Raw genomic sequence first — 19,808 nt, forward strand, 5'->3', positions numbered from 1 at the left:
GCTGAAGAGAGTTCTGCCTACAAAAGTTAAGTAATTTGGCCAATCCTAAAATTTTATCTTTTCATTTAACATTTATTTTATTTGTACTTTGCACAAAAAAAGCTAAAAGATTAATGAAACAGCCAAAATACATTTAGTGAGGCTTATTATCAGAAAGTAAATGCAAGAACACCAAGCTATACCTAGATATAACCTGAGTATTATCTAACCCACCACTGGAAAATGACACATTCAATCACCCAAACTGGTTAAACTTCTCAAACTATGGGCAGACACCAGAAAGGTGAACAACCTTTCTGTTAATGACAGTTCATGAAGAGCTGATTGTATGTGTGCTAGTCACAACGTTAACACTAGGAATACAAATAAAAATTCAGTCTTCAGCTGTAGTGAAGAAGACAGAAAAGATATCTGTATTGTTAACTCTCACCACTTTCATGTCCTTGTTCAAAAGTCATTTTCTCAGTGGGCTTACCTGCCTTAATCTTCTGAAAACGGTAATCCATACTGAATCCACTTTATCCTACTGCATATTTTTCTAAAGCATTTATAATTATCTAACATTCTATATAATTTATGTATTTGTTTATTGTCATTCTCCCATGGGGCTGTAAATTCCTCATGGGCAAGGGTTTTGTCTGTTCGGTTTCCTGATGTATTCCAAATGCCTAGAAGAGTGACTAGCAAATAAAAGACAAGTAGATAATCAGCAAGTGGTAAGTGAGACAAGTGAGTTGAATCTCAGGATGATCATCATCAGATGTGGCAGGAGGAAAAGGGGATTAAAAAACAATTTTAGGTAGAGGAAATAGTTGAAATAGCATTTTTAACCTGGCATTCATGAACTCCCCGAGGGTCTATGGACAGGATTCAGGGACATTATGAAATTGGGTAAGAAAATGCTGAAAATTCAGCATTTCCTTCCATTACAAAGGTAAGGAACAAACGACAAATCAATTTGATTCCTGTCACATTAACACTTTTTGTCTCAAAAGGTCATTACTACTCATTACTCATTTCTACTTTTGTTGTTTAATATGCTACCACATTCAAAAATACTACTACTAATATGCCACATTCAATTTTGTTATTTAATGTTACTAAAGCAGATTACTAAATCATAAATCTGTTATCATATTTTTATAAGTATTTTAATACAACTGCTTATCTTTTGCATCCTGATTATTCTGGCTTAAGCATTTAAAAATATTATTCTGGGGGGGCCTGGGTGGCTCACTTGGTTGAGAGTCCAACTCTCGATTTCAACTCAGGTCATGACCCTAGGGTTGTGGGATCGATCCCTGTGTTGGACTCCACGCTGTGCATGGAGCCTGTTTGGGATTCTGTCTCTCTCTCCCTCTTCCCCCTCCCCCACTTGTGCAAAATAAAAAATAAAAATAAAGTTAAATTAAGTTAAATATTATTCTGAGAGAGGTTCTAAGGCTTCAACAGAACTGCCAACAGAACTGGTGCTAAAGTCATACAGTTCTATGAGAGAATAATAAATTAAATAGGACTAGGTTTGGGGGGAAAAAAAAAAAGACATGGCAAGAAAGGAGTCCAGATAGCTAAAGATATTTTTTCTTTTTTTTTTTTAGTTTGGCTTTACTTGAATGCTATTTATTTCCTTCAGTATTTTAGGTGGCATACTGATTCTAAGTTTTCTTGTAATTATTAATTCATAAACCCTGAAAATTCATTAAAAATGTATTATTATTGACTAACAATCCAAAATTCAAAGTCTTAAGAACCTTTACAGTACTTATTTTGAACTTCTCTATAAGCTATCACAACTAGGCAAAAGTTGTGCTAATATACAATTCATAATCACTTTTTTATGTAGCAAAGTTTTACAGTGAAGACTGGCCAACAACTCTCAAGAAGTCTTTATCTCTGAACCTAACAGACTATATGAAATTCTTCTTATAAGTGATTTCCTCCCTAGACCAGAAATCTTAATGGCAATGATCACTTACTCATCCTGTATCTCCAGAGCCAAGCTTAATAACTAGTATAAAGTTATAATTTACTAAATGATTACCATACTTAAACTCCAATAAATGTCTTATTTGAAGATATACAAAAATTATTTAAATAGTTAAAATATTCAGAACTTCCAGAGCTACATGGGACTACAGACACTGCAGCTCTACTTATTTTTATATATGCCCAGTATTTTATTAAAGTTAAAAGGGATAAAGGACGTAAAAATATATTGTGCTTACGGACTAGAAGATTTAATGTTAAGATGGCAATACACCCCAAAGTGATCTCTAATTCAATGCAATCTCTATCAATCAGTTTATTTGTAGAAATTAACAAGCTGATCCTAAAATAAATATGTATTTGACCTTGAAAGATCTTTGATCTTGAAAATGAAGAACAAAGTTGGAAGATTCACATCTCCTAATTTTAAAATTATGAAATTACAGTAATCTGAATTAAGAGTCTAGAAATAAACCTGTATATTTATGGTCAAATGATTTTTCCACAGAATACTGAGATAAAACAATGGGGAAAGAATAGTCTTTTCAACAAATGGTGCTGGGAAAACTGGATATCCACATGCAAAAGTGTGAAATTGGGCCTCTTCCCAGCATACATAGAAATTAATCCAAAATGGATTGGAGACCTAAATCTAAGGGCTGAAACTATAAAACTCTTAGAAAAGAAGTATAAATCTTCATTACCTGGGAATAATCGATGACTTTTTAGATATGACATGAAAAGCACAACAACCAAAGAAAAACTGATAAATTTATCAAAATTTAAAGCCTGTGTTTTATCAACAGACACTATGAAGACAGTGAAAACACACCTGCACAATGGAAGGAAATATGTGACAAACATATAAGATATAGGACTTGTACCTAAAATAGATAAAGAACACTCAAAACTCACTAACCAAAAGACAATCTGATTAAAAAATGTCCAAAGGATCTGAATAGACAGTTCTCCAAAAGAGATCTATGAATGGCCAATACACACATGAAAAAATGATCCTCATCATTTACCATTAGAGCAATGCAATCAAACCATAACAGAATGAGATGCCACTTCATATCCACTAGGATGGCTGTAATCAAAAAGGCACAATCAAAAGGGTTGGCAAGGGTATGAAAAAACTGGAAGCCTCATAATTTTGAGAATGTAAAATGGTATAGTTCCTACAGAAAAGTATGGCAGCTCCTCAAATGATTAAACATATGACCCAGCAATCTCACTCCTAGAAAAGTGAAAACATTACATTCATACAAAAGCTTGTACAAAAATGATCACAGCAGCATTTTTCATAATAGCCAAAGTGGAAACAACCCAAATGTCCATCAACTGATGAACAGATAAGTAATTGTGATACGTCCATACAGTGGAGTATGATTTAGTCACAAAAAAGGGATGAAATACTGCTACATGCTTCAATATAGATGACCCTGAAAATCTTACGTTAAATGAAAGAAGCCAGACACAAAAGGCCACATACTATGATTCCATTCATACAAAATGTCCAAATTGGAAAATCCATAGAGAAGGAGAGTAAAGGCAGAATGAAGGATAATTACTAATGACTACTAAAGGGTTTCTTTTTGGGGTGATAAAATAACAGCGTCCTGAAATTAGAGAGTGGTGATGGTCCCACAACTTTGCAAATATACTAAAAACCATGATTCATATGTTTTTAAAGGGTAAATTTTATGGTATGTGAATTAGATCTCAATAAAAAAATATTTTTCTAAGAAAAAACCATCAAGAGCTCTAATCTAATAAAGTGATATGCCTAACACAGTCAAACGTCACTTTTCACAAAACAAAGTCAGTGGTATTGCCCCAAGAGAACTCAAATCTCCTGATTTCTAGCTGTTTCCAGGCTTTCCTTTGGACCATGTCAGTCTTTGATAAAAGTTCTAACTGGTCATTAATATCAGAAAAAGTCAAGCAGTTCACCTACGTGAAGAATAAGAACTCCAAAGATTCTCTCAAATTTGCATTAGTAAATTAATGTTAAGAAATGAAATAAATTGTCTGGACCCTGCCTTACTGATCAAAAGAGTTTTAAAAAAAGAAATAAAGTGACAACTTCTAAACACCTAAAAAACCATCCTTAATTTGAAACAGCAAGAGAGTTAACGTACAATTAGAAAAGTTTCCGTAAGAAGACTACAACAGCCACTTCTTAGTTAACTAGGAAAAGATAAATATCATTCTTGTGATAAATGTTTATTAAACAGCTACTATGTACAGATTCTATGCTAGGTGCTATGGGGGTATGAAGATGTCAAAGGCCCAATCTTTGTCAACAAAAAACTCACAACAGAGTATAACAGATAAAAATACAGATAGCTACCATCATTCAAGAACTATAAGAGTGGTATGCTCACATAGCTATGGTAATAAAAAGAATAGAGGTGAAAATAAAGAGAAAGAAAGAAAAGGTGTAACAGGGAGAAAAAAGCCTATTACCCACATTTCAGAGTAATGTGGACTTTTCAGTTGGCCACCAAAGAATGAAGAAGATGGAAAGAAAGACTATTTTATTTTAAACACAATGAAGACATGAAAATACCTTCAGAAGTAAGAAGATATAAAACCGCATCATAAATGCAAAAAAATAATGCAGTATAGCTTGAATATAAAGTTTAGGGGCATGGAGTTGAAAATGTGGCAACAGAGACATGTGTGTGGTTTTACTTGCATATTGCACCTAAAGGCAGCACTGTAGACGACAGAGCAGAGGGAAACAGATTAGAGGAAGGAGACCAGTTGCAGGTGACACAGTAATCCAATTTGCCATTAAAATAACTTTATTTTATTTTTATACTTATATTATTTTTAAAATTCTCATTTCTTCTAATAACTTTGTTTTAAATATAAAACTCAGGATCCAGGGGCACCTGGGCGACTCAGTCAGTTGAGTGTCTAGCTCTTGATTCTGGCTTGGGTCATGACCCAGGGATGTGGGATCAAGCCCCACATTGGGCTCCATGCTGAGTGTGGAACCTGCCTGGGATTCTCACTCTCTCAATCTGTCCCTCTCCCCCACTTACTTGCATGCATGCTCTCCCTCTCTCTCTCAAAAACACAAAATAAAAAAACTCCTTAAAAACCCAGGATCTGAAAACATCAAAGATGTAAGAAATCAGATGAAAGAATGAACTAGATTCATGAGCTTCCTAAACCCTGTCCAGATCAGGACAGTACTACATACCTTCTTTTATAAAACAAAGAAAAAAACCAACACAATGAAGCAGAGGCTCCCAGGGATGTCTCGTGTCCAGGAACTGGCTGGGGCCAACAAAAAAGCCCTAATGTCCCAGCATCAAAGCATTTGGTTGAACTCATTTCGCCAATTATCTCTTAACATACACAAAACAGAACAATGGAAATTTTAGGATTTAAAAATCCAATAACTGGAATAAAAAGTTCACCAAACATGCTTAACAACAGATAGGACAAAGTGAAAGAGAAATCCTGAAGATAGACCAGTAAAAATTACCTAATATTGGGAATAAGAAAAAAGAACAAGCGAAAACAGCGCCTCAGTGACCTATGAAACGATGTCAAACAGGCATTTCTAGGGAGGGGCAGAGAACAGGGAGAGAGAATCCCAAGCAGGCTCTGCACAGACAGTGGGGCATGAACTCATGGAACATGAGATCATGACCTGAGCCAAAATCAAGAGTCAGATGCTTAAATGACAAGTCACCCAGGTGCCCCAAAGAGTCTATATTTTATTTTACTTTAACAGTCTATATTTTAACTGGACTAGAAGAAAAGAAAATGGAGCCCTAATGTTTTGAAAAAACCAAAACATCCCAAATTTAGATGGAAACCTCTCTGTGTAGATCCTAGAAGATCAGCAAATCCCATGTAGAATAAATACAAAGAAAATTACACTGAGGCACAAACTCCTTCAATCTAAAGATAAAGAGAAAAATCTTGGAAACCACAAAAGAGAGAGAGGGGAGAGCAAGGGGGCACATTACCATAGCCCCCTTATCTACAGGAAATACATTCTAAGACCTCCACAGGGGATGTCTGATACTGTGGATAGTATCAAATCCTATTCATACTATGTTTTTTCCAATACACACATACCTATGATAAAGCTTAATTTAAAAATTAGGCACAATAAGAAAAAATAAAAATAAAAATCAGGTACTGGAAGAGATTAACAACAACTAATAATAAAACAGAACAATTATACTATAATAAATGTTACATGAATGTGGTCTCAAAATATCTTATTGTGCCATACTCACCCTTCTTCCTGTGATGATGTGAGATAATAAAATGCCTATATGATGAGATGAAGTGAGGTGAATGACGTAAGCACTGTGACCCAGCATGAGGCTACCACTGACCTTCTGACGATATGTCAGAAGGAGGATCATCTGCTTCAGGACCACAGGTGACCAATGAAACTGCTGAAAACAAATCCATGGATAAGATGGGTCTATTATAGGAATAGAGGAATAAAAATATAAATGACACCTGACTGTTCGTCAGAAATAAGGGAAGCTAAGGACAACAGAACTCTTCAAAGTTCTGAAAGATGGGGAAAACCCTGCAAACTCGAAATTCCACATCCAGAAAAAGTATTCAGAGGATGAAATAAAGACCTTTTCAGATAAATAAGAGCCAACAAAATATGTTTTCTGGAGACCTGCACTATAAAAAATGCTGAAGGATGGTATTAGGCTACAGGGGAAAGAGATCAGCTTGAAACTTGGATTTACAGAAAAGATAAATAATTAGGAAAATATTTTCTTCAACATGATTTCCTTAAAACACAGCTGTCTAAAGCAAATAAAATAATCCTAAAGTGAGACATGTGTTGTAAGTAGAAGTATAAGGTATGACAGCACAAAGAAAGGAACAAGTACATAAATAAAATTGTACTATTCTAAGGTTATTACATTTGTGAAGTAGGTGGGAAAAAGCAAGTAGTAAATGTTATGAAGTATGAAATATGAAGTGAAAGGTGGTATATTACCTCTCAATAGACTTTGGTAAGTTAGTATTACACATTAAGCTCTAGCATGACTACTAAAAAATAAAAAGAGCACAGTTAAGTCAATAGAGGAAATAAAAGAGCACTTTATACTATTTGATTAATCCCAAAGGTTGCAGAAACGAAGCAACAAAGAAATGAAAAACAAATTGCAACCATATGAAAAACCATATTAAATACAGACTAAGCACTCCAACTAGAAGGCAGAGATTGTGAGATTAGATTTAAAAAGCAAGAGCCAATGACTACATGCTGTTTATAAGAGACATACTTGAAATACAAAAGCATGTATAGGCCAACAGCAAAATACTAGAAAATATATACCGTGAAGCTACATAAGAAAGAGGTAGTGGTTATATTAGTGTAAGAAAAGCTAAGCTTCAAAACAAAGAGTATTTTAAGAAGAACATTTCATAAAGATGAAAGACAAATCAACAGGAAGATTAAACACACCACAAGTATTAATTTCAAATGAGTTACAGACCTAAATGTGTAATCTAAAACCATAAAATCTGGGGTGCCTGGCTGGCTCAGTCAGTAGACCATGCAAATCTTGATCTCAGGGTCCTGAGTTCAAAGTCTCGCGACAGGCATAGAGATTACTTTATAAAATTTAAAAATTAAAAAAATGAAAATAAATAAAACTATAAGATCTACAAAAGACAATAGAGGAGAATATCATTATGGCCTGGGATCATTTCCTCAACAATACACAGAAGTCACTTATCATTAAATTAAAAATTGGTAAATTAGACTTCATCAAAATCCATAATGTCTACTCTTTTTAAGACACTATTATAAAAACAAAAGGCAAACCAGTCTGAAAAAATATTTACAAAATATAAATCTCAGGAAAAAACATATCCAGACTACATTTAAAAAAAAAAACCCTCTTACAACTCAGTAATGAAAACAACCAAAAAAAAAAAAGGGAAAAAAGGCAAAAGACTTTAAAAGAATCTTCAGAATATACAAATGACCAGTAGGCACATGGAAAGATACTCAACATGAAAAAATTCAAAATAAATCCGTAACAAGATACTACCTCATACCCACAAAAATGGCTAAATTAAAAAGATAGCTGATACCACCTGTTGGCCAGGATATGGAGCAACTGAAATTCTCCTGCATTGCTACTGGGAATTTAAAATACACAACTACTGTGGAAAAAGATTTGGCAGTTTCTTATAAAGTTAAACTTCCACCTACTCTTTGACACAGCAAATACTCTATTATTCAAGAGAAAGGAAGGCACATGTCCACAGAAATCTTGTACAAGAATTTCTCAGTAACCTGTTCTTAATAGTCCCAAAATGAAAACAGCCCAAATGTCCATCAACGGATCCATGAATAAATGGAATACTACTTAGCAATAATAAACAAACTGACATATGCAATAACACAAAAGACATTACACTGAAAGAAGTCAGACATAAACAGAGGATGTAGTTGACCTGAGAACATGCTTTGGGGCACCGACAAGCCCCTACCCATCAAAATTTAACTTTTGACTCTCCTATACCCTAACCACTAATAGCCTACTGTTGACCGGAAGCCTTACTGATTAACATAAATAGTCAATTAACACATTTTGTGTTATATGTATTATACACTGTATTCTTACAACAGAGTGAACTGGAGGAAAAAAAATGTTTTAAAAAATTCTAAGAAAAAGAAAATACACTTAAAGTACTTTATTTCTCAAAAACTTCCATGTGTAAGTGCACTTCTGTTTTCAAGGGTCAACTGTATACTGAATGATTTCATCTACGTGAGTTCTATTATGTGAGGCTTACGAGAACTAATCTTCTACGGAAAACTCTACTATGGGCTTAAAGATCACCATCTAAAACAGGTTTGTTTATTGAAAGATTGAGAGAATACCTGTAAAGTAACTCCCTAATCTGTAAAGTAGTATATAAATTTAGACATTATTATTAATTCCTATCAACAATTCTGGTACAGCAGGTTAATGTCCTCCTGAAGGAAAAATCTGCAATGTCTTAGTGTACAAAATCCCAAAGATGACAAACTAGAATTGTACAGCTTTGAACACATCTTCCAAAAACAAATCAACTGCCAGCTTCAAGACATCCTACCACCTGGGGTACCTGGCTGGCTCAGGTGGAAAAGCATGCAACTCAACCTCAGGGTTGTGAGTTCGAGCACCACATTAGGTACAGAGATAACTTAAAAAATAAAATCTTTTGGGGGAGCCTGGGTGGCTATGTTGGGTGCTCGAGCCCTGCATGGGGTCTGTGTTGGCAGCTCGGAGCCTGGAACCTGCTTCAGATTCTGTGTCTCCCTCTCTCTTTCTGCCCCTCCCCTGCTCATGCTCTGTCTCTCACTCAGAAAGATATAAACATTAAAAAAAAATTTTTAATGTCATTATCTGGATTAGATATAAACATACGAAATTACTATTTCATACTCCTGGGAAAAGAGTCCCTATCATAAATTGCTAACCATTCCAAATGGCTGACTCTGTGAGTTTTATGTTTGAACAAATCCTACTGCCAAGTATACATGGTTCACTGGTAAGGTGAATCATCATAGACTATTCTCTGCTCATCCGCAACTCTCAATACACATCATCAAGAGCCTTAGACACAATACTGGGTGCAATGCTTTCTGTCCCTGACTTCTTGGGCTTTATACCATGTCTCAATGTTTTATTTCTCTCCCAGTTTAGATTTGCCAATTCAGTTTAAAAGTTTTTTTGTTTTGTTTACCTTCCAACATCTTAGGATGCTGGTTAACTGTCTGGTTACTGCCCACAGTTTCAGGGTATTTCTACGTACCACATAGAGTGATCATACTTCCCAGTTTGTCTTGGCTTATACCTGTTTCCTAAGCATAATTAAGAATAGCGACCCCTTTCATTCTTAGTAGTTTCTAGTTTTGACCAGAAGTCAAACAATCATCCTACTTACACCACAAAATAGACTGTAAGTAGTCAAATACACAGGAGGCACTCAAATGCAGGCAGCTTGGTTGGCTAGTTGGCTAAATGAATATATAGACAAAAATTATCCTGATGCCAGCTCAGGTCCCTGGAATACTCTTGCTTTGCAGTGCAGGTTTTTATTACTTTTACGTATAGTGATTAACAAACTAAGCTAAGTGTTGCTCAGGAAAGACTATTAAGCAATTTACCCTTAATAGCTGAATTAAAAATAATAATGTAATTAACATATTGATTATAGGTATATCCTTTAATGTTAAGGATACCTAAAAACAATATGCTCTATTAAGAGATTAATAGTTGGCCATAACTTGTTTTTAAATCATCAGTGCCCTTAGTCCTTTTGGAAATTAGTTTTTTAAGATAAATAAAGTTTACTATATCACAACTGATTTGCAAGAGACATAACGCTCATCTGTATTTAATACAACCCACAAAGCAGTTTAGTATGTTATTAGTTTAGATTAATTCAACATTGTCTTGTATCTCAGTATTTGTCAAATTAATTATAGAGTCTAAGCCTAAAAGAAAAGAATTTGATAGTCAAATGAAATTATAACTGTCAGCAACCCACATGTTCTTCAAATGGTGACTAAATGTGGTAAATCTAAACAATGGAATATATACAATAAAACAGAATGAACTGTTAATACAACAACATGGATGGAACTCAAATGCATTATGCTAAGTGAAAGAAGCCAGACTCAAAAGCCTACCTACTTTGAGTCCCACTTATATGAACTTCTGGAAAAGGCAAAATTATAGGAATAGAAAACAGATCAGTAATGACCTGGGAGTGGAGTAAGGGGCTGACCAACAATGGCCAATAGTGTTCCATATCTTGATGGTAGTGTTGGTTAAACTGTATGCATTTGTCAAAACAACTAGAATTATTCCCCCAAAGTGAATTTTACAATATATAATTTTTAAATTAAATTTAAATACAGAAAACAGGAGGCTAGCAACAAAACGTTACCTCCCACCCTTAAAAAGAGAAGAGAGAGTATGACATGGTGCAAATAAAAGCCACTCTAACTAAACTGCCCTAAGTGTACTTTCTAGGCTCTATAGCAGCACTTCTTTCGATTTCTGCAATGCTCTCTCTCTCTCTCAATATGACCCTCATATCTCTTACTTCCCTCAATCTTTCAAATCTCTTCAAATGCCTGTGTTCACTCTGGGTTCTCTAATTGTGGTTTGTCTAATGAAACTGTCTTACATTCATAAACCACCTTTGCCTTAAAACATACTCATGGTACTAATCCTTTCCTTCATTCCTGGACCTCATGTGAGTACACTAGTCCCTCCCTTATCCCTGGTTTCACATTCTGCACATTCACCACAACTGTGGTCCAGAAACAGATGACCCTCCTTCTAACATATCGTCAGAAAGTCAACAGTAGCCCAGTGCTACATATCACAATACCTACATCATTCACCTCACTTTATCCCATCATGCAGGCATGCATTTTATCATCTCATATTCATCACAAGAACAAGGGGGAATAGAGGATAAGATATTGGGGGGGAGGCATGACATTCCCATAATTTTGCTTATTGTATATTATAAAAATTATTATATTTTACCATTAGTTATTACTGTTAATCTCTTACTATGCCTAATTTATAAATTAAATTTTATCATAGGTATGTATGTATAGTAAAAAGGCACAGTACACAGAGTTTGTACTATCCAGTTTCAGGCATCCACTGGGAGTCTTGAAATATATCCCCTGCAGATAAGGAGTGACTACTGTACTTATATTAATTCCCTTAACTCCTGATTCTATCTCAACTTTGTTCTCACTGGTCCCTCAATTCAACTTGATCATGTCCTCTTCTCAGCCTTCAAGTGGGGCTCTCCTACCATGAGTTAAAACCACAAAGATTAGGAATTTCATCTATTCTTAAAGTGCTTCAGAAGTGGCAAACTCTAAACATCCCTAAGAACCCTACCAATTTTTTTTCAATCAAATAAATAAGATGTCCTTATTTTTGTCTAACCAAACTCTTGCTTTTGTCTTTAAATCCTATTTCCTGTTTGGTTTTACACAAAGACAAGATAAGAAGTCAGCTTCTTCTTCACAAAAATCATGCATCTACTTTAAGATTAGTATTAAAATACACTTGTGGGGCGCCTGGGTGGCTCAGCCGGTTGAGCGTCCGACTTTGGCTTAGGTCATGATCTCACAGTTCGTGGGTTCAAGCCTCGTGTCGGGCTCTGTACTGACAGCTAGCTTAGAGCCTGAAGCCTGTTTCAGATTCTGTGTCTCCCTCTCTCTCTGACCCTCCCCTACTCATGCTCTCTGTATCTCAGAAATAAATAAAATACTAAAAAAAAAATAAAAAATAAAATAAAATAAAATTACACTTGTATCTTCCTTCTTTAGGGTACACACCTATGATTCCCACAACATTGTTAATCACTTAATGTTATATCTTATGTACTTTCAAACCTCTCTAATTTTCATAAATCTTTTAACAAATAAAATGACCAAAACAAGGTACCAACAAATAAGAGGCAATTTATAAATACAACACAATACTAATGAGGCCAAAAAATAATATCCTTTGAGAAAGAGAGATCAGTCAACTAAGCTATGGTCTCCATACTATGACAGAGGACAAGAACAGAAAAAAAATTATAGTCTCAGAACTTCCGAAAGTTCATTCCTAGCAGCTGAGTTTGTTGTTTCCTCACAAACCAGGAGACTCCAATTTTCATAGCCACCAAGGCTTTACAACTTTCCCATCCCCAGTCAAGAAAAAGCATCACCTCCACCAGCCCCCAAAACCTCTTCTTACTATGAATTCACTGAAGTTATCTCTCCCAGAACAGGCAGGTGGCCTTCACGGGGTAGTCTTAGCTATCACCTCAGTTCTATTAGAACCCACTACAGCTAATTAATTATGCAATTATTAAAACCACTTCCTATTATCTTTCATTTCCTTTAAAATCAAAGTATCATTTTTCTGAGTTAGAGAAGAGGGAAAAGGGTTGAGAAATGATGAAGGTACAAAGCAAACTTTTTTTTAAGTAGTTGATAGGATTTGTTTTCCCATAGTGAAAATATTTACCTTCCTTTAAGTTGATTAAGTGGCATGTGTGAATAAAAGACAGGATAAGACTTTAACAACAACAATTGGATCTAAAAACAGAAAAGAACACAGAAAATAAAGCTAATGAAAAAAAAGGTAAAAAAAGGAACAATAAAAAAAATGGAGATAGACTAAAAGATACAGAAATAGGACTGTAATCAAGGGAAAAGAGGAGCACTTGGGTGGCTCAGTCAATTAAGTGTCCTACTCTTAGTTTTGGCTCAGGTCATGATCTCATGGTACATGAATTCAAGTTCCGCATCCGGCTCTGCACTGATGCCACGGAGCCTACTTGAAATTCTCTCTCCCCCGTTCTCTGCCCCTTGCCCCTGCTCACTCGGTCTCTTTCAAAAACAAACAAACAAACAAACAAGCAAACTTTAACAGGAGGTGACAGGAAGAAACAGACAGCAGAATTATGGATGCAAAATGAGTGTCATTTTGTTGTTTCTTTTTAAAGAAAGCATAATGTATCTATTTGAAATTAGTTTGGGGAAACATAGGAAAATCAATGCCAGTCCATTAATGTATATGGGTGAGATTCAAATATTAAGGTCTTTTATGACAAAGATTTCTAGAAAATGAAGAAGTGAGTCAGGAATAAATAGTCATATAAAAATATTTGTAATTCAACAATACTCTTCCAGATTTAGGCTAGCCTTCACATCCCTCTGGTAATCCACTGAACAGGAAGCTATACAAATAAAAATACAGGGAAGAAGATGCTGGACACACTACTTCTACCTCTACCTCTTGGACCTATGTGAGTCAAGGCAGCAGCTGGTAAAATCCTAAGGGGTCAAAGTCCACCCCATACCCAAGACCAAAAACTACTCCCACCCCACCTTGGCTCAATGGTTTTCTCCCACTGTGGTGAGGGTGGTTTTGGAAAAGCTCCTCAAATGCCAGGAAACACTGTAATACAAAAAGAAAAAACAATTCATAAGTACCAAAACTTAACTAACATTTTGGCCTCCCTCTCAAGGAAGATTGGTACAGCGGAAAAAGTATTAGTCTAGGAACCAAGGAACCAAGAAACCAAGTCTATTCTGCTTGTTCAGCAGGCATTCTAAGATGTTTGCTCTATTCCAGGTGGCCTGGTGGGGGAGGACACCAAACACTCCCTTTCTGCTAAAGGTTAGTAAATTAGCAGAATATAAGCCAGAATAAACTAGGAGTATAAGCCAGAACCTGCTGATGGTCATCTCTGCCATTAACTGGGATGAAAAAAAAAAAAGCCATCAGAAAAGTCAGCAGAACTAAGGGATGTAAATAGACGTTCGTGGTAGAACCAGGCTCCAGCTCGTCTTGTAGATGTTTTCTCCCTTCAGTTGGCCTGTAGTCGGGTTACGGTGACCGCAAGGAAGTCTGGCCAATACACCTTGGGCTCTAATTCCACACTAAACCTGGACAAATCATCCTTTGTTTACTGGCTTTAGTTTCCTCTTCTATCAAACGGGCTAGACCTGAGGTTTTTCAAACTTTTTAGGACATGGGATTTTTAAACAAAAATCATATTCTGATATGAAAAATTAAAATGACTATATTCATAAACATATTTTATAAGATCAGATTTACAACATTTACTTCTGACCAAAATAAATAAGAACAATGGGTATTTAAATCTCACCTTATACCGAAAGTAAAAATGTCTCTATCGTTAGAATACTGTACTTTATAAGATTAAATATATGGTACTTACTAGTGTGACCACAATCAATGATAACAATGATGTGTTTTGATTAAAACACACTTTAAAACTGAAGACTAATGGTAAACGTTGAAATCTGTTATTAACCTCTCAGGATTCTATTTATTTCTGCATTTTGTTTTGGTTGCATGTTAAGACAATTCTGATTCCAAAAGAATAGTTGCAAAGAGTAACATACGTTTTCTACATCTGCCTTATCCCATGATACTATTTAATTAAAGATGGAGAAAAGTTTTAGGTTCTGCACAAGCTTTTTAAAATAGATCTCCAAGTGGTTAAGACTTAGTACATAATATAGTAAAGCACTCAGGTGTGTTGGTTTATTATTTTAATGATTTAAACCTCAATGTAAAAATTAAATCTCAAACAAATGTTTATAAATCCAAATAGTACCCTCAAAGAATTCTAATAAAATAATCTCTAAACTCTTAAGAATATTTTCAGTCAGATTCATATATACTCACTGGCCACCAGAAATTGTAATGAAGCAAACATAAAAAGTTATTATTTGTTTATTTATTTATTTATTTATTTTACAAATAAGCCTGATTTAAAGAAAAGAAACACACCTTGGAGAATTATGAACACAGACAAGTAATAAATTGGATCAAATAAGCAGACTATAATAATAATTTATTCAATCTTACTGAGAACCAACTTAATGGGTCAGATCACAGAAGGTGCTACAGAAAACATCCATTATCTAAGAGTGCCTGCTTTACAGTGAAAATGAGCAACTCTCCATCTCTAATTTCAAGAAGTTAGCCATCTAGCAGAGGATACAATACATTCATTCATTCAACAAGAGTGTCCTCAGTGCCACCAGCCACTGTCTAAGCAAGTAGAGCTTAAAAGTGAACAATATACAAATGATTCCCTACCCTCATAAATTTAGACTTTAACCTAAGGACAGTAGATAAACAATGAAGATTTTAAACACAGAAAACATGTGATTAAGTTAACATTTCTGAAAGAGCGCTGGCTACTTTGTGAAAGTTGCTATACACTGGAGGTAGTAAACCCAAGGATCGACCAGTTAGAAGCTACTGCAATGATGACAAAGTAATAGGAAATCAGAAGAGGGAATAACAAACTCAGCTGAAATATGTGGAAACAGAAAGCTTCAGAGAAGTAATGCTGTAGCTCAATTTCAAAAGACCCAAGGTGTGGACCAGATAAGCAGAGGAGGAGAGTTTGCGGATCAAGAGAAAATCATATGAAAAGCATGTTTGAGAAACTTTAAGTAGTTCCTCACAGTGGGTCTTGAATGTGAATCATAACTAATAAGGCAGATCAAGGAAAAGCATAAAGCGTATTTGATAACACAAGGAAACATCTCCAAGACACGGCGAGTACTTTTAAGCAGGGTGGTAACATAACCAGGCTTACTAAAATTTTAGAAACATTCTTCTAAGGATGGTTAGCTTAAAAAGCTGGCTGATTCCAGGCAAACAACAATGCATGTTTGCCAACAGATACACTCTCTCAAAGTCCTAATCTAATAATTTATCATGACAATGAAATTATGGTCCAACAAAGTACTCTGAGGTTTAGAAACCAAGTAACTAATACCAAGTTCAGGGAAAATAATGCAGCTGATATGACTATTAAAACCAGAAAGAAGGGAAGTCTCTATAGATGAAATACTAAATAAAAGTATAATAATGGTGTCAGGATACAAACGGAATGAAAAAGAAAAAACAGCAACTAAGAAAACAGGGATATAAAAGAAAATTTTATTTCAGGGTTAATAATTAATTCCATTTGTTGTCAAGATCTACCAAATCTATCTCCTCCTATATGCAATAAATAACAAATTGTGGTTCCTGACAAGTGGTTCAAAAACCAAATTTAAATTAATATTCAGTACTTCAGAAAATAATGAAACAAACTAGATTAGAAATAGTAAACTATAACAGAGGACCAGCTCTACACTAGCTAACTTCCCACTGCTTAAAAAGAATGCTTTCTCTGCCTGGTTGGTCCCTGAAGATTACCAATTAAAACAGGGATGAGGTGGGGTGAAATGAAAAAGGATCAGGAAGGTTTCTGATCAATGAACTAGACATGTTCTTGAGTGCTCTCTTTCCAATTCTCTTTCTCTATATATAACAGACATTACTCAGATACAAACGTGACAACAGATACAGTGAAGAATTCAACTATTTTATCTTAAGATAATGAATCCTACCTTTCCGGGGTCATCCTTTGATCGAGGCACTTTAAGGAAACACTTGTTCAGTGACAGATTATGTCGTATGGAGTTCTGAAATTAAAGAAAAAAGCCACAGGGTCATCGGAATCCAAAAAATAAAATCCATCTTTAAAAACAGAATCAGGATGCCTGGGTGGCTCAGTCGGGTAAGCATCCAACTCTTAATTTCAGCTCAGGTCATGATCTCATGCTTTCATGAGTTCAAGCACTGGGTCAGGCTCTGGGCTAGTAGCACAGAGCCTGCTTAGGATTCTCTGTCTACTTCTTTCTCTGTCCCTCTCCCAGGATAAATAAACTTTAAAGAAAAAAAAAAAAAACAGAATCAGGAGTCTAAGTATCTCTATGTATAGAATACAATTTCAAAAGGGGGGAAATGGGGGGGAGAGGGAAGGAGGCAAACCATGAGAGACTCTTGAATGTTGAGAACAAACTGAGGACTGATGGGTTTGGGGCGGGGGAGGGAGAAGGGGGTGATGGGCATGGAAGAGGGCACTTGTGGGGATGAGCACTGGGTGTTTTATGGAAATCAACTTGACAATAAACTATTAAAAAAGGAAAAAATAAGAATACAATTTCAAGTAGAATAAGCTTTTTAAATTAGTTTCAGAATCAATTCTTTCTGGGGGCGTCTAGGTGGCTCAGTCAGTTAAGTGTCCATCTTCAGCTCAAGTCATGATCTCATGGTTCGTGAGTTCAAGCCCCACATTGGGCTCTGTACTGACAGCTCAGAGTCTGAAGCCTCCTTCAGAATCTGTGTCTCCCTCTCTTTCTGCCCCTCCCCTGCTCGCGCACATGTGCACACACTCTCTCTCAAATATAAACATTAAGAGAAAAAAATTTTTTTAATCTTTCCAATTTTCAAATTATCAATGCTGCAAAGAAACAATTCCAATTCTACTCTCCCATTACAAAATGAGTGTATACATGCCAATTAAGTTCTTACTACAATGAGAAGATTACTACATGAGAAGATACTGGCTACAGAGGGCTAACGAGGACATCTACATTCCTCAGTGCAGCAAGAACGAATAACCATCTTGGGTGGAAGGAAAATGCACTTAAAGACTTGAAGAATCTTTGAAATAGGAAATCTTTTCATAAATAAGTAGGACTGTGACATAATGTTTACAGAAAATAACCGAGGTCATTTCTTTTTAATGAAATGCTCCAAAATCCATTCAACAAATTTTGTTCCAAAATGGCCAGGTATTTGGTAGAGACGGACTCCAACTGCATTTAGCCACTATTTAGAATTTTAGGAGGCATGTTTTGGCATAATGTTTATTTTAGTTTTAACATAAAATTCTGAATTCTAACAACAATGGCTATATGAAAATTCCCCTCCTGTAGGCTAATACTGGCATTAAAAAAGTTTTTAGTTGTTTTTTTAAACACTTTTTAAAATTTTTATATTTATTTTTGAGAGACAGAGTGTGAGTGGGGGAGAAGCAGAGAGACAGGGAGACACAGATTGCGAAGCAGGCTCCAGGCTCTGAGCCATCAACACAGAGCCCGACATGGGGCTCGAACCCACAAACCATGAGATCATAACCTGAGCCGAATTCGGATGCTCAACTGACTCAGCCACCCAGGCACTCCTAAAAAAGTTTTTAAAAGATGACTACAGAACATAAATTCAAGCCTATCTTATCAAAACATCAGTTGAAAACATATGAATGGAGTTCCACCTCTGCTCAGGTAAGTCAAAATAAAACCGCATTTTTGAGCCACACTGGGGAGCTAAAGCTGCAAGGCAGACCAACAAATTAAATCCCTGAAAAACAAGCCCGTTCAAGGAGAAGAGAGACAAACTTTCACCTTTTGGCAGAGTATGGGAGAAATAGGCAGCCACCATCCAAGCATCCAAGAAACTAGCTAAAATTTGAAAGGCCAATCAAGGGCTAGTGTATCAGTTTAGAGTAGCAAGGACCCCAAACAAGGGAAGTTCCCATTCACTCTTCCAGTTCTTCTCCATGGGCCTTTACTCTATGCTCACAGAAAAAGAATGGGGATAGGAAAGGAGAACAAAGAAAGTCTCCCTAGTGGCATAGGCAGGAAGGAGGTAATAGATAGCGCTAAGTGAAAGACAAAGGCCTACCACCTTTGACAAATTTCACAAAGCCAAAGCTTTAACTGTGAGGTAGGAACAGCAAAGCTTGTCACCCATAGGACTCTGGCAAAGAAGTTTTCTAATGGAAGAATAGAGAGAAAAAAAAAACAAAACCTTCTTGAGACACAAGCAACGATCTGCTGGCTGGTAGAGGAAGGAAAGAAGCAAAAACCCTTTCACCTCCAGGACAACTGTCAGAAACTACCTTGGACCCAGGACCCTACATCAAAAGCAACTACAGATACAGGCTAGAATGGCTGAAGGAAAGAAATACTGAAAAAGCCCCACTCTAAGTCCAAGGGCCTGAGTTAGACTGACACTGAATCAAGAAAACAGAGGGCGCCTTGCTGGCTCAGTGGGTAAAGCATGTGACTCTTGATCTTGGGGCCAGCAGATTAAGCCCCACAATGGACACAGATATTACTTAGAAGAAAGAAAAGAGAAGAGAGAAGAGAAAACAAGATAAGAAAACAAAAATGCACAGCCTCTAACACAAGCCTAGCAGTAAATAACAAGCAATAATGACATACTGACAGAGGAGCTGCAGGAGCATGGAGAGAGGCCCCAATCAGTATAGCAAGGTTGGCAGAGACCACTAAAAGTAAAGAGAAAGCAGGAAAACAGAAAATTCTACAGCACCCAAGCACCTCATTCCAAGCACAGGTAGTAAGAGTCTACTGCTGGAGGAGTGTAAAATCT

The 19,808-nt window shown here is 36.0% G+C and overlaps 1 protein-coding gene across 3 annotated transcripts in view; it reads right to left on the reverse strand.

Annotated features, from left to right (window-relative positions):
• The window catches only part of FOXJ3 (forkhead box J3), a 141,631-nt gene that overhangs the window by 62,443 nt on the left and 59,380 nt on the right, over positions 1–19,808 (reverse strand). For all 3 annotated transcript variants that reach the window (XM_039238653.1, XM_039238651.1, XM_039238652.1), the window contains exon 4: positions 16,976–17,050. In XM_039238653.1, the coding sequence (XP_039094584.1) occupies positions 16,976–17,050 (75 nt within the window). The remainder of the gene's footprint in view (positions 1–16,975; positions 17,051–19,808) is intronic.

The sequence above is a fragment of the Hyaena hyaena genome, unplaced genomic scaffold (assembly GCF_003009895.1).
Source record: "Hyaena hyaena isolate Hyena2069 unplaced genomic scaffold, ASM300989v1 scaffold_144, whole genome shotgun sequence".
Lineage (NCBI taxonomy): Eukaryota > Metazoa > Chordata > Mammalia > Carnivora > Hyaenidae > Hyaena > Hyaena hyaena.